Source organism: Eretmochelys imbricata, chromosome 1, assembly GCF_965152235.1.
Source record: "Eretmochelys imbricata isolate rEreImb1 chromosome 1, rEreImb1.hap1, whole genome shotgun sequence".
NCBI lineage: Eukaryota > Metazoa > Chordata > Testudines > Cheloniidae > Eretmochelys > Eretmochelys imbricata.
In genome coordinates, this window is record NC_135572.1 from 40693624 (window position 1) to 40708357 (window position 14734).

Sequence of the window (14734 nt, forward strand, 5' to 3'; positions counted from 1 at the left end):
AATTAGATTAGTCAGGCATGCCTTGCCCTTGGTGAATCCATGCTGACTGTTCCTGATCACTTTCCTCTCCTCTAAGTGCTTCAGAATTGATTCCTTGAGGACCTGCTCCATGTTTTTTCCAGGGACCGAGGTGAGGCTGACTGGCCTGTAGTTCCCAGGATCCTCCTTCTTCCCTTTTTTAAAGATTGGCACTACATTAGCCTTTTTCCAGTTGTCCGGGACCTCCCCCGATCGCCATGAGTTTTCAAAGATAATGGCCAATGGCTCTGCAATCACATCCGCCAACTCCTTTAGCACTCTCGGATACAACGCATCCGGCCCCATGGACTTGTGCTCGTCCAGCTTTTCTAAATAGTCCCGAACCACTTCTTTCTTCACAGAGGGCTGGTCACCTCCTCCCCATGCTGTGCTGCCCAGTGCAGCAGTCTGGGAGCTGACCTAGTTCGTGAAGACAGTACACTGGCTTTTTCCACATCCTCTGTCACTAGGTTGCCTCCCCCATTCAGTAAGGGGCCCACGCTTTCCTTGACCACCTTCTTGTTGCTAACATACCTGAAGAAACCCTTCTTGTTACTCTTAACATCTCTTGCTAGCTGCAACTCCAGGTGTGATTTGGGCTTCCTGATTTCAATCCTGCAAGCCCAAGCAATATTTTTATACTCTTCCCTGGTCATTTGTCCAATCTTCCACTTCTTGTAAGCTTCTTTTTTGAGTTTACGATCAGCAATCATTTCACTGTTAAGCCAAGCTGGTCGCCTGCCGTATTTACTATTCTTTCTACACATCGGGATGGTTTGTTCCTGTAACCTCAGTAAGGATTCTTTAAAATACAGCCAGCTCTCCTGGACTCCTTTCCCCCTCATGTTATTCTCCCAGGGGATCTTGCCCATCAGCTCCCTGAGGGAGTCAAAGTCTGCTTTTCTGAAGTCCAGGGTCCGTATTCTGCTGCTCTCCTTTCTTCCCTGTGTCAGGATCCTGAACTCGACCATCTCATGGTCATTGCCTCCCAGGTTCCCATCCACTTTTGCTTCCCCTACTAATTCTTCCCGGTTTGTGAGCAGCAGGTCAAGAAGAGCTCTGCCCCTAGTTGGTTCCTCCAGCACTTGCACCAGGAAATTGTCCCCTACACTTTCCAAAAACTTCCTGGATTGTCTGTGCACCGATGTATTGCTCTCCCAGCAGATATCAGGGTGATTGAAGTCTCCCATGAGAACCAGGGCCTGCGATCTAGTAACTTCCGTGAGTTGCCAGAAGAAAGCCTTGTCCATCTCATCCCCCTGGTCCGGTGGTCTATAGCAGACTCCCACCACGACATCACCCTGGTTGCTCACACTTCTAAACTTAATCCAGAGATTGTCAGGTTTTTCTGCAGTTTCATACTTGAGCTCTGAGCAGTCATACTGCTCTCTTACATACAATGCAACTCCCCCACCTTTTCTGCCCTGCCTGTCCTTCCTGAACAGTTTATATCCATCCATGACAGTACTCCAGTCATGTGAGTTATCCCACCAAGTCTCTGTTATTCCAATCACATCATAATTCCTTGACTGTGCCAGGACTTCCAGTTCTCCCTGCTTGTTTCCCAGGCTTTGTGCATTTGTGTATAGGCACTTGAGATAGCTTGCTGTTTGTCCTGCTTTCTTAGTATAAGGCAGAAGCCCTCCCCTTTCGCGCTCTCCTGCTTGTGCTTCCTCCCGATATCCCACGTCCCCATTTACCTCAGGGCTTTGGTCTCCTTCCCCCGGTGAACCTAGTTTAAAGCCCTCCTCACTAGGTTAGCCAGCCTGCTTACGAAGATGCTCTTCCCTCTCTTCGTTAGGTGGAGCCCGTCTCTGCCTAGCACTCCTACTTCTTGGAACACCATCCCAGGGTCAAAGAATCCAAAGTCTTCTCTCCGACACCACCTGCGTAGCCATTCGTTGCCTTCCATGATTCAACGGTCTCTACCCAGGCCTTTTCCTTCCGCGGGGAGGATGGACGAGAACACCACTTGCTTCTCCAGCTCCTTTATCCTTCTTCCCAGAGACATGTAGTCTGAAGTGATCCGCCCGAGGTCATTCTTGGCAGTATCATTGGTGCCCATGTGGAGAAGCAGGAAGGGGTAGCGATCCGAGGGCTTCATGAGTCTCGGCATTCTCTCCATCACATCGTGAATCCTAGCTCCTGGCAAGCAGCAGACTTCTCGGTTTTCCCGGTCAGGGCGGCAGATAGATGACTCAGTCCCCCTGAGGAGAGAGTCCCCGACCACTGCCACCCGCCTCCTCCTCTTGGGAGCAGTGGTCATGGAACCCCCAACCCTAGGACAGTGCATCTCATGCCTTCCAGTTGGCAGAGTCTCCTTCTTTTCCCTTCCCTCAGATGTATCATCCAGTCCACTCTCCGCATTAGTACCTATGGAGAGAGCATGAAAAAGGTTGCTTACCTGTATCTGCACTGCTGGTACATGGACGCTCCCCTTTTTCTTCTTCTGGAGGTCACATGCTGCCAAATTTCTTCACTGTCCTCCTGTCCCCACTGTGCAGCCTGCTCTGAATCTTCAGAACATTGTGCCCGTAGAAGCATATCCTGATGTCTGTCCAGGAAATCTTCAGTTTCTCTTATGGAACGCAGAGTCGATACTTGTTTCTCCAGACCTTGAACCTTCTCTTCCAATATGGAGACCAGCTTGCACTTTGTACAGACAAAGTCACTTTTGTCCTGTGGAAGAAAGACAAACATGGCACATCCAGTGCAGGTCACAACAGCTGAACGCTCCCCATCCATATTACTTTCCTTTTACGAGCTTCCTCAGGAGTTGTAGTAACTACTCAGAGAAGCCAGCAAGATGTAAGCCTCAGTGGGTTCTCCCCAGGTGAACTCCCAGGCAAACTCCCTCTGTTAGCCTCTCTGCTGTTTGCCACTCAGCTGGTTCGAGCTGACTGGCTTTTTATAACAGTCAGGCCCACTCAAAGCTCACCTGGAACAAAGCACTCCCAATTCACACTTTTCAAACAACCAAGCAAACACATGGTCAAACTGTCCCCACAACAGACACTCAGATACTCACCAACACAGCCTCTCTAATGCAGCCCTTAGCGTACCTCCTCTCAGACGGATCCCAGGCAAACTCCCTCTGTTAGCCTCTCTGCTGTTCACCACTCAGCTGGTTCACAGCTGACTGGCTTTTTATAACAGTCAGGCCCACTCTTGAAAACTGTTACTGTGTCGTCGTCCCCCCCCGCCCCATCATCTTTTCTCCAGGCTAAACAAACCCAATTTTTTCAATCTTTCCTCATGGGTCATGTTTTCTAGACCTTTGATCATTTTCGTTGCTCTCCTCTTTACTTTCTTTAGTTTGTCCACATCCTTCCTGAAATGTGGCACCCAGAACTGGACGCAATAGTCCAGAAGAGGCATTATTAGCACAGAGTAGAGGGTAAGAATTACTTCTCGTATCTTGCTTACAACACTCCTGCTAATATACCCCCAGAATGATGTTTGCTTTTTTTGCAACAATGTTACACTGTTGACTCATATTTAGCTTGTGATCCACTATGACCCCCAGATCCCTTTCCGCAGTACTCCTTCCTAGGCAGTCATTTCCCATTTTGTATGTGTGCAACTGATTGTTCCTTCCTCAGTGGAGTACTTTGCATTTGTCCTTATTGAATTTCATCCTGTTTACTTCAGACCATTTCTCCAATTTGTCCAGATCATTTTCAATTTTAATCCTGTCCTCCAAAGCACTTGCAACCCCTTCCAGCTTGGTATCATCTGCAAACTTTATAATCGTATTCTCTATGCCATTGTCTAAATCATTTATGAAGATATTGAACAGAACTGGACTCAGAACTGATTCTTGCAGGACCTACTCGATATGCCCTTCCAGCTTGATTGTGAACCACTGATAACTACTCTCTGGGAACAGTTTTCCAACCACTTATGCATTCACCATATAGTAGCTCCATCTAGGCCAGTGGTGGGCAATCTGTGGCTTGTCACAGTAATACACTGGTGGGCTACAAGACAGTTTATTTACATTCACCATCCACAGGCATGGCCATCCACAGCTCCCAGTGGCCATGGTTCGCCATTCCCGGCCAATGGGAGCTGCGGGAAGCGGCGTGGGCCACAGTGGATTACCCTGATGGGCTGCACGTTGCCCACCACTGATCTAGGCTATATTCCACTAGTTTGTTTATGAAAAGATATGCCACATCTACTGCTTCCCCCATCCACAAGCCTTGCTACCCTGTCAAAGAAAGCTATTATGTTGGTTTGACACAATTTGTTCTTGACAAATGCTCATTGACTGTTACTTATCACCTTACTATCTTCTAGATGTTTGTGAATGATTGCTTGATTATTCATTCCATTATCTTTCCAGGTTCTTGAAGTTAAGCTGACTGGTCTGTAATTCTCCAGGTTGTCCTTATTCCTCTTTTTATAGATTGATACTATATTTGCCCTCTTCCGTTCCTCTGGAATCTCTTCCATCTGCCATGAGTTTTCAAAGATAATTACTAATGGCTCAGATATCTCCTCAGTCAGCTCCTTGAGTATTCTATGATGTATTTCATCAGGCTCTAGTGACTTGAATATATCTAACTTGTCTAAGTAATTTTTAACTTGTTCTTTCTCTATTTTAGCCTCAGAATTGACCTCATTTTCACTGGCATTCACTATGTTGTTTACTAATAGGAAATTAGTATTGAGTAAACGAACTAGTAAACTGCAGTAGTTACCTATTTTTGCATCTGCATAATGGCTGTGATTTTAACCTTGTTTTTAGTGTACACATGTCATTGTGGATAATGTTGCTGTACTCAGCTCTTATCATCTGAAAACTATTGAGAAGTATGGACTCCCCATTGTAAGTGCTGATTTTGTATGGAAATCAGCAGAAGAAAGAAAACTTTTACAGATTGATGACTATGAGTCTAGTAAATCATTGGAAGGTACTTCTGATCAAAAGCCAAGCTGTTACGGTAAGTGTATTTAGTGAAGTTTTTTATGGGCTGGTTACTTTGGAGAGGAAGATTTAATTTAGAATTAATTTCAAATGGATTAGCAACAATGGCTGTTTGCAGAAAAGTAATATAAATAGTAGCTGCAGAAAAGAAGCTGGGCATAATGGACCACACCACAGTGGAGTTTTTCCCATTGATTTTAACGGGCTTTGGATCAGGCCCTGAATCAGGAATATGGGTAAAATAATAAATTCAATCATGACAGTCTTTTTGAACCCACTGAAAAAATATCACTTGTAGTTAGCTAGAAGCTTTAGGTTGATTCAACAGTAAATATTGGCAGGTTTCAGAGTAACAGCCGTGTTAGTCTGTATTCGCAAAAAGAAAAGGAGTACTTGTGGCACCTTAGAGACTAACCAATTTATTTGAGCATGAGCTTTCGTGAGTTACAGCTCACTTCATTGGATGCATACCGATGAAGTGAGCTGTAGCTCACGAAAGCTCATGCTCAAACAAATTGGTTAGTCTCTAAGGTGCCACAAGTACTCCTTTTCTTTTTAGTAAATATTGGGTTAACAGAATGCTACAAAGAAGGGTGTTAGTTTCTGAGACAACAAACTTTGAGGAATTATGAAATCTAGAGAACAGGATGTAATAGTAGAAGTATGAAATTAACAGCAATGAGTATGGAAGAAGGGTTTGAACATACTATAATTAAGATACACAGACTTCAATTTTACTCAGAAAAAAAAATACAAGCAAAAAAGGTCCGTAGTGACACTGAGAGACTACTCAAGAATTTGAAAATAGTCCAAATAATCTGTTTTAGGTTATTAGTCCCCTCATACATTCTCTTCAATTTTTTTTTTCAGACTGAGACCCATTCATTATTTTATTGCCCCTCCCCGCTTTTTTAAACACTTCTAAGTAACTTTTATTTCTTTTTGCTTTTTTGGTGATAGCAGTGTCTCCTAATGAATTGTCATCTGTGAGTTTTGTGTGGTGTTCACCCCCTCCGTAAGATTGTAGTAAAGATGTTGTTATACTTTTCTGAACTCCTTGTAATGCAGAATTTAGTATCTCACGGATAAATTAATATTATGGATCAGTGTGGTCTTAAAAAATAAACGCAGGGTTAGGAGTCAGGAGCCCCTGAGTTCTAATCTCGGCTCTACCAGTGACTCACTGTTGGACGTTGGCCAAATAATTTTAGCTCATTGCCTCAGTTTCTCTATTTGTAACCTGCTACTGTTTACCTTAGCTACCTGATAGGAGTATTGTGATGATTAATTATTTAGCATCCATACAGTTCTTTGAACATATAAAAGCACTTTGTAAATGCTAAGTAGCGTATTGATTTTTGAGCTATTAATATGTTAAACATAAGTAAACCAGGTAGAAGGAATTATGCCAAGTAACGTATTTTGATAACAGGTGAAAAAAACCGCTCATCTTCTGAGCATGATATTAAGGAAAAAGAGGATACCACTGAGAAGAATGAAAACTGTGGCCCTGATCCCACTCCCTTGGAAGTCAGTGATTGCTCTGTTGGGCCCAGTATGGAGAGCATCAGGTAATCCCTCTGCCTAGCATAAAAGAAAAAATGTATTTTGATATTAAGTGTGAAAGGGGGTCAGTTTACGAATTTGCCAGCATTCCTGTTAGATTTTTAAAGTTGAAATCTAACAAATTATGTTTACCAATATGTAATAGAATCCAATAGGATAAACCCTTTCCACGGAGTCCAGGGAATGTTAGCTTATTAGTTTAACACTAGGTTCTTTTCAGGTCAACTTTCCTGATTGAGAAGTACTGCTCACTTGCTTATTCTTAACCAATCAACAATTTATTAATTCACCAGAATCACATTAACATAAATAATCAACAGTTCCCGACACAAATGTAGACATAGCCAAGTGTGTGTACTACAACACAATACGGTCTTACAAGCAATTATCACAGACCAGAGTTGAGGCTCAGTAGTTATACCAGAGAACAATGCAAATTACCAAAATTTCTCATTACATTTACTTATGGATCAACAATTCTCAATCTGTTAGTACCTAACACATTTATCACAAGTGCAAAGGTGCACTTGTCTGTAAGGCATTTTAAAGAGCATGGTTACTTCTTTTTGGCTAGATTGGTGCAAAAGGGACAAGTTTACAATATTAAAAGCAAAAAGAAAAGGAGTACTTGTGGCACCTTAGAGACTAACAAATTTATTTGAGCATGAGCTTTCATGAGCTACAGCTCACTTCATCGGATGCATGTAGTGGAAAATACAGTGGGGAGATTTTATATACACAGAGAACATGAAACAATGGGTGTTACCATACAGACTGTAACAAGAGTGATCAGGTAAGGTGAGCTATTACCAGCAGGAGAGCAGGGGGCTGGTGGGGAACCTTTTGTAGTGATAATCAAAGTGGGCCATTTCCAGCAGTTGTCAAGAACGTGTGATGAAAATCTCTACGCCAATTTGATTGGACTTATTACAAAGGAGTTAAAATCTAAAATATGGTTACCTGAGGTATCACTAGGGAGTGTAGACTCAGCAAGATAACGTGCAGTTATTTATATTAAAGGTTTTTTTTCCCTTTCTAATCTTTGAAAAGAAATCTCACTACCTCTTATCCTCCTAACCCTGGGAGGGGGAAGAGTCCTTTCCATATGTCTAGTCCAGGCATCAGTTGCACTTTGGATTCTGCAGCTTCTTGTGTTAGATTCAGTCTACGCTCTCGAGCACATGGTGACCTCAGTTTTATGTACTCTAGCTTCAGGTCTTGTTGGAGCAGGCCACACTCTGATTCTTGTTGGGCATGTGCCAAATGGGTGCTGAGATTTCAGCTCTTAGTGTCTTTTCTACTTCCACTGGTACCCAGTAGATGGCGATGGTGTATAACAAATTTCCTTAATCTTTTTTTATATCAGAGGCTTTTAAAATTTGATTAATTTCAAGTAGGCCGGAACTCCGTCCCCCACCCCCACCCCTCCTCCTCTCTCTCCTCCTGGGGCCCCGTCCTTTGGCCAGGCCAGATAGAGGCACATAGGAGCTGTGGTAGGGTGAGCACTGAGCATATTCCCCCTGTGCAGAGCTGCACTCCCAAAGCCCCTCTCCTTCCCTCTTTCTCCCCTCCTCCCCGCGTGGAGCTGCCCCCGTCCCAAGTCCCTTTTTGGCAAAACTGGGCATTTGTCCCATTTGCTCTTGCCAACTGATGATGAACAAATGCCCATTTTTGCCAAAAAAAGTTGGGAAGTCCGGGGTAGGGCTTAAAAGGGGACTGTCCTGGCCAAAACAGGACATATGGTCACCCTAAACTGGGGGTTGGGACCCCGAGGGAGTCACGTGGTTATTACATGGGGTGTGGGTCACAAGTTGTCAGCCTCCCACCTCAAACCCTGCTTTGCCTCCAGCATTTATAATGGTGTTAAAATATATTAAAAAGTGTTTTTAATGTATAAGGAGGGGTTACACTTCAGAGGTTTGCTATGTGAAAGTACAACAGTTTGAGAAACACAGCCCTAGACTGTAGTAAGAGCCACCTGGGCAGTGTTTTCCCCAGGAATTGAAATTAGGTGGGGCGTTCAAATATACGGGGTAGGGGGCAGGGCTGATGAGGGGTGAGACCATGAGGGTGATGGTGGGCTGTATGGCACCATAGTAAAAACGGAAAAATGTTTCATGACTATTTTATTAGATTTAACTCATGTTTTAAAATCATCACACAAATTAAAGTTGGCTACTCAAGCCTTCTATGAAGCACTACATCTACATCCTTCTTGGTTTCTTGTTATAATTTTGCACAACTCTGTTAATGAACTTCTTGAATGCAATGCGTTCATCTTTGGTGGCTTCTTGTGTGTACAGTACTTCCATTCCTTCAATTGATATGCTCATTAGTTCATTCATATGATCAGGCAGAAGGCGACTTCTTTCAGAACACAAAATTCTATTCAATGATGCAAAAGAACGCTCAGCTGTAGCTGTTGTGACTGGGAGTAGCAAGAGATGAATTCCTACTTCTTTCATCCCAGGAAACATAACACAAAGATCGGTTAGAGCCAAAATAAAAAAGAAGTTGAAGTAAAATCTTCATTCATTCGTCGTATGATATTCAACTCTGTGTTCAAATTCTCTATTCTGTCCTGAGTACATGGCAGCCCCATTTCTGGTAGTGCCTCACGCTGCTCAACTGTCAGTGTTTTATAGGACAGGGATCTGTAAAAGCTACGTAGAGGTTGAGTAGTATCTAGAAGTCGCTGTTATAGATTTTTAAGAATCAAGTCTGTGTACTTTTTCAGTTGTCTTAACAAACACTTCTTGTCCTCTTCACTTAAGGATTCAATATAAATGTCTTCATTAGTCAACTTCTGGACTGAAGTCTTTGCTTCTTCCAGTACTTTTTCAATGGATAGCTCTTTGATTCATCCAAATGTAGCTTCTGTTGCTGGACAAAGATCTACTACTGTTGTAGCAGATGCCTGGATGGCATTGTTTAATGACCCAAATGGTTTCAACAGTAGAATTACAAGAAAGAGAATGGCAGAGACTTCTCTGAACGTAGTAGCAAAAGTAATCCACCAGCCTCACTACTTAGATCCATCCCATCTTGGTAGATACTTTCCAAAGTCAGTAATAATGGCTGGAGTAATTTTAAGACAACAGCCAAGGATCGCTCATGATAAAGCCAGAGGGTTTTCCCCGGTTGTACTAAATTGAACTTCAGTCCTAGTGTATCTTCTATATTTTCCAAGATATTCAGTCTTTTTGGACTCTTGCTGAAAAAATAATACAATGAAGACATTAAATTTATAGCTTTTTAAATGTCTTTTGAAGAGTCTTCAGCTCGTACTGGCACTAGTTGGAGTATATGGCCTCTGCAGTGTGTACAGGAGAGGTTAGGGTTACACTTTTCTCTGAGCAAAGCTTGTACCACCGTGTCTTCCAGAGAAGTTTGCAGCTCCATGCAATGCACAAGCAGCCATCTGTTTGGGGTCCAATTGACAAGCATCTAACTCTTCTAAGATGTGGGTTGTCACAGATGCAGCTGATGTGTCTTCTATAACTTGAACATCTAGAAATGCATCTACTGACCTACCACTGACATCAAGATAACGTACACAATGACTTAATACTTGATGCTCATTTGCATCAATGCATTCATCAGCCATGTATGCAAATTTTTTGAATGTGGTGAGAGAGTTCTTCACTTTTTCAACTGTTGAGTCTTTCACTGTTGCACCACATGCTTCTTGCCAGTCAGTTGAGTTTCTTGCAGAAAGATAGTGAGCATTTGCTGGTCTTGTTCGGAACCAGTGTTCAACTTCAGGATGAACAAGTGACAATGCACTTAACATTGGCCTCCAGTTTGTAGTGTGTGGTATCTCTTGCTTAAATAGAAAGTATGATGCCACAGCCATGTTTGTTCACATGAACTGTGTTGTGTCTCCAGCAACCTTAACAGTCTCATTAACTCTCACCGGTGTTGTCCTTGGTCAGTGGAGACTCAGAGTTCAGAGGTGCTTTCACATGAGTTCACCTCCCAGGTGGTGGGCAAGAAAGCACCTTGCTCGTTCCTCCAGCTGCTCACTGTTTGCTCTGGCCACTGTTGTTTGTTGTGTCACCATTCACTTCATTGCTGTGTTGCCAATGGCCCTGCACCGTCACCTTCTGCTGCCACCTGCCACTGTGACCTCTGCAAGTTGGTCTCTTGAGGTTCCATCCAACTCCAAGTGATTTCAGCTGAGCTCTCAGTGGGGGAACCTCGCTGCTAGTGCAGACTGGGCTGTCTCTTCCGCAGAAACACTGTCCCACAGCAGGCCTAAGCACTTAGACCTGATTATCAGTGATTTCAGCTGTAGTGGTCACTTAACAAAACAAAAGACTGTCTATGGCAGGGGTGGGCAAACTTTTTGGCCCAAGGGCCACATATGGGTATGAAAATTATATGGTAGGCCATTAATGCTCACAAAATTGGGGGTTAGGGTGCAGAAGGGAGAGAGGGCTCTGTATGGGGGTACAGGCTCTGGGATGGGGCCAGAAATTAGGTGTTCAGGGTGTGGGAGGAGGCTCCGGGCTGGGGGGTGAGGGCTCTGGGGTGCAGGAGGGTGGGACCAAGGGGTTTGGAAGGTGGGAGGGGGGATCAGGGCAGGTGATCAGGGGTGTAGGCTCTGGGCGGCACTTATCTCAAGCAGCTCCCAGAAGCAGCAGCATGTCCTCCCTCCTGCTCCTATGCAGAGGTGCAGCCAGGTGGCTCTGCGCACTACCCCGTCTGCAGGCACCACCCCTGCACCTCCCATTGGCCCTATTTGCTGGCCAATGGGAGCTGTGGGGGCAGCGCTTGTGGCGGAGGGCAGCGTTTGGAGCCCCTGGCTGTCCCTACGCATAGGAGCTGGAGGAGGGATGTGCCGCTGCTTCTGAGAGCTGTGCGGAGCAAGCCCCCGATCCCGCTCCCTGGCAGAAGCTTGAGGGCTGGATTAAAACATCTGAAGGGCCGGATGCAGCCCCCAGCCCGCAGTTTGCCCACCTCGATCTACGAGCCTAATCAGCTCTGTCTTTAAAGAGAGGAGAGGGGCAGGTCAAATAGTACTTGTGACTCAGGCAGACCATCAAGCAAAACACCTGTCCCAGCCTCTCTCTTGATGCCCTCAATCAGCACAGGCTAAGTATAGTTCTGATGCCCTTTACTCATACAATAAGAATAACAACATTTTATCCCCCCCCCCGAACCCCCCCACATTCAAGTGATTTGTAACCCAGCCCCAGCCAAAATCTATCACCTGGGCAACACAGCTCTGTTTGCTAGATACCTAGGTAGATTAGGTGTGAATGTAAATACAATCTGGTCCTGAAGCCTTTCCCCCTAGCTCATCAGCAGCTGTCAGGGAGAGCTCATTTAGACTTTGCTTACAAATCATAATTTGAAATTATTAGGTTGGCCAACATCACCAAAATGAATGCACTGACATTGTCATAAAAAAACAACAGCTGTATAAGGAAGCTAGTCTATGTTCATACTTTTCAAATCTATTATACTTTTTTCAGATACAAGTATTTTATCATACACTTTATGTGCTTTTAAAGTGTGTATTAATGTTTCAATTTCAATTAAAATGTCCAAACAATCACTAAATTGGCAACACTGCATGTAACTAGTTTACGAAACTGGGGGGAGGGTGTTGGGGAAATTCAGGGGGGGTGTAGGGAAATCCCTGCATGCGGGCAGCTGTGGGGAACCCCGGACATTCCACCTGCCCTGGGCGAGGAGCTGGGATGCACAAGAGCAGCCCCCGGCTCGTGGCTGGCGTCCAGGCCAGGTGGAGGGTCCAGGGGTCCCCACAGCAGCCCAGGCTCCTTGGGCAGCTCTTACCACTGCCTGACTTCCGGCCAGGACAGGAGGCAGGGCCATGGGGGGAGGGGAGGGAGCAGGGGGCATGGTATCATGGGCTGTGTAGGGGGGCAATGTTCTTTGTGCCAGGGCCCCAATAAATTTTAATCTGCCTTTGATTTCAAGGATTTTGGCCCTACTATCAATTGGGATTCCCCCAATCTAAGAAATTTCTCTTAATATCCCAAAGTTATACCCTGGTTTATGTCTTTTAACATTTCTCCTTCCATAGGCCAGAAGAGTCCTATTCTAGAGTGTAACAATTATTTACAATGAAAACCAACAAAATCTTTACAATCTTCTAAGTTTGGAGGACATACTCCATACGTTATTTGATTATACATAAGTATTTCACATTATTTAGGATTTATAATAGAATAAGAGGCATTTTTCACATATGGAAGGATATATATCTGACTCACAAGGCAAACAGCTATGCATGTGCTAATTTGAGGTTAAGGACAAATTATTCACTGTATATTTGATTTACAAAAAACACAGTGTATAGTTTATAGTCAGTTTGGGGTGAAAACACTCTGCATAGGAGAGATGGATGTGACCTTTGCTTAGTAACATGGAATTTATTAGCTAGGTTGTGGAAAAAGAAAGAGGTTTATCCATTTACAAATTCTGAGATACTTGCCTATGTGATTAACAATACTCTCATTTTAGTCATTTTAGTTTCTATAGTTGGGTAGAAGAATAGATCAGAATTCTCAACTTTGGCTGATCTGTGGTCCTTAGACAAAGTGTCTCACATGATGTGAAATATTTGCTTATTGTCTTAGGTAGATTCTATTTGGGGATAAACAGAGGTTGCTCTTCTAATTTTTGAGAGTTAGAAGGAATCATTAGTAATAAATCATTCAAGGGATACCTGTCACATATGTTCCTTACAATATTTTAAAAAGAAAAAGAACAAAACCGTGCCCCAGCTCCTGTCTGCCCCACAAAGTTACTTTGGTGACTTCTATAGGCTGGACACTATCTTGACAACAGTATCTTTTTAAAAAAATCCTGAACCTTTCTCTATTTTCTGTATTGTATATACATGACCATATATAGAGCTCTCATATCTTGCTTTAATTAAGAAACCATTTTTGCTTTTGAATCCTAGTTCTGAGATTTGATTTGACTTTTGTTCCAGCTCAGTGTATGCACAAAGTGTTAGCACGTTGCAACTTCAGATATAATTGTTTCTTCATGTTGGCTAATGTTTTTGAGATATATAAGTGTGTGAAATTTACATTTACTTTTGAAAACCCTGCCAACAGCCCCAAAGACTTAATCATTTCTAAACCCCTAATGTTTCTGAGTGCTTTTTCTTTCCACTCGTAAAAGCTCTAACTAGCTTCTGGGTTAAGTAATGACATAGAAATTTTAGAGGCTGTTATTCTGTAATGCAGCCTAAGGTCTTGGGAGTTTTAGAAAAGATACATTAAAAATAATAATAATTAATAATGATCACTGATTTTGATCTGAGCTTGCTCCGAGTGAAGTTAGTAGCAAAACCCCCCACTGACTTTACAAACATTTCCATTGTGAGGTAGGTGAATAAATATTATCCTCATTTTACAAAAGTATAAACTGGTGCTGCGCGTCTATATTGTTACTCTGAGTCACTAGCTGCATTTGAAGGGAAGTTGTGGGGGCCCAGAGTAACAGGATTTCCTGGAGGAATTCTGGATGTTTCCATTAGAATTCCCTTGGACATGCACACTGGAGCTCTACCAACCTCTTACAAGGTACAATGTACAAGGGATTCCTCTTGTGGTTAGGTGGCCAGCACAGGGTAGTCGCCTTCTCCCTCCCTGTCCACTTTCAGAAAGCCAAGCCGTTCTGTCGCTGCTGCTGTTCTGATTGCCTCTGGTTCTTTTGTAGTGTTACAGAAGAGAGGGGAAGTTGCCTTGTGTCTTCTCTTTTGTCTCACATACCAGTGCAGGGCTATCCACAAGTACCTTCTCCAAGAACATACTGAGAACTGTGAGGCAGAGCTGGGATCAGAACTCAGAAGGTTTTGGCTCCCAGCTCAATTCTCTAGAGCAGTGGTTCTCAAAGCTGGTCCGCTGCTTGTTCAGGGAAAGCCCCTGGCGCGCCGGACCGGTTTGTTTACCTGCCACGTCCGCAGGTTCGGCCGATTGCAGCTCCCACTGGCCGCGGTTCGCTGCTCCAGGCCAATGGGGGCTGCAGGAAGCGGCGCGGGCCAAGGGACGTGCTGGCCGCCCTTCCCGCAGCCCCCATTGGCCTGGAGCAGCGAACCGCGGCCAGTGGGAGCTGCAATCGGCCGAACCTGCGGACGTGGCAGGTAAACAAACCGGTCCGACGCGCCAGGGGCTTTCCCTGAACAAGCGGCGGACCGGCTTTGAGAACCACTGCTCTAGACCTCACTGTAGC

At 44.2% G+C, this 14734-nt stretch overlaps 1 protein-coding gene across 7 annotated transcripts in view; it reads left to right on the forward strand.

Annotated features, from left to right (window-relative positions):
* Positions 1-14734, forward strand: part of PARP4 (poly(ADP-ribose) polymerase family member 4) — a 120773-nt gene that overhangs the window by 4039 nt on the left and 102000 nt on the right. For all 7 annotated transcript variants that reach the window (XM_077809051.1, XM_077809090.1, XM_077809098.1 and 4 more), the window contains exons 3-4: positions 4772-4967; positions 6384-6522. In XM_077809051.1, coding sequence (XP_077665177.1) covers positions 4772-4967; positions 6384-6522 — 335 coding nt within the window. The remainder of the gene's footprint in view (positions 1-4771; positions 4968-6383; positions 6523-14734) is intronic.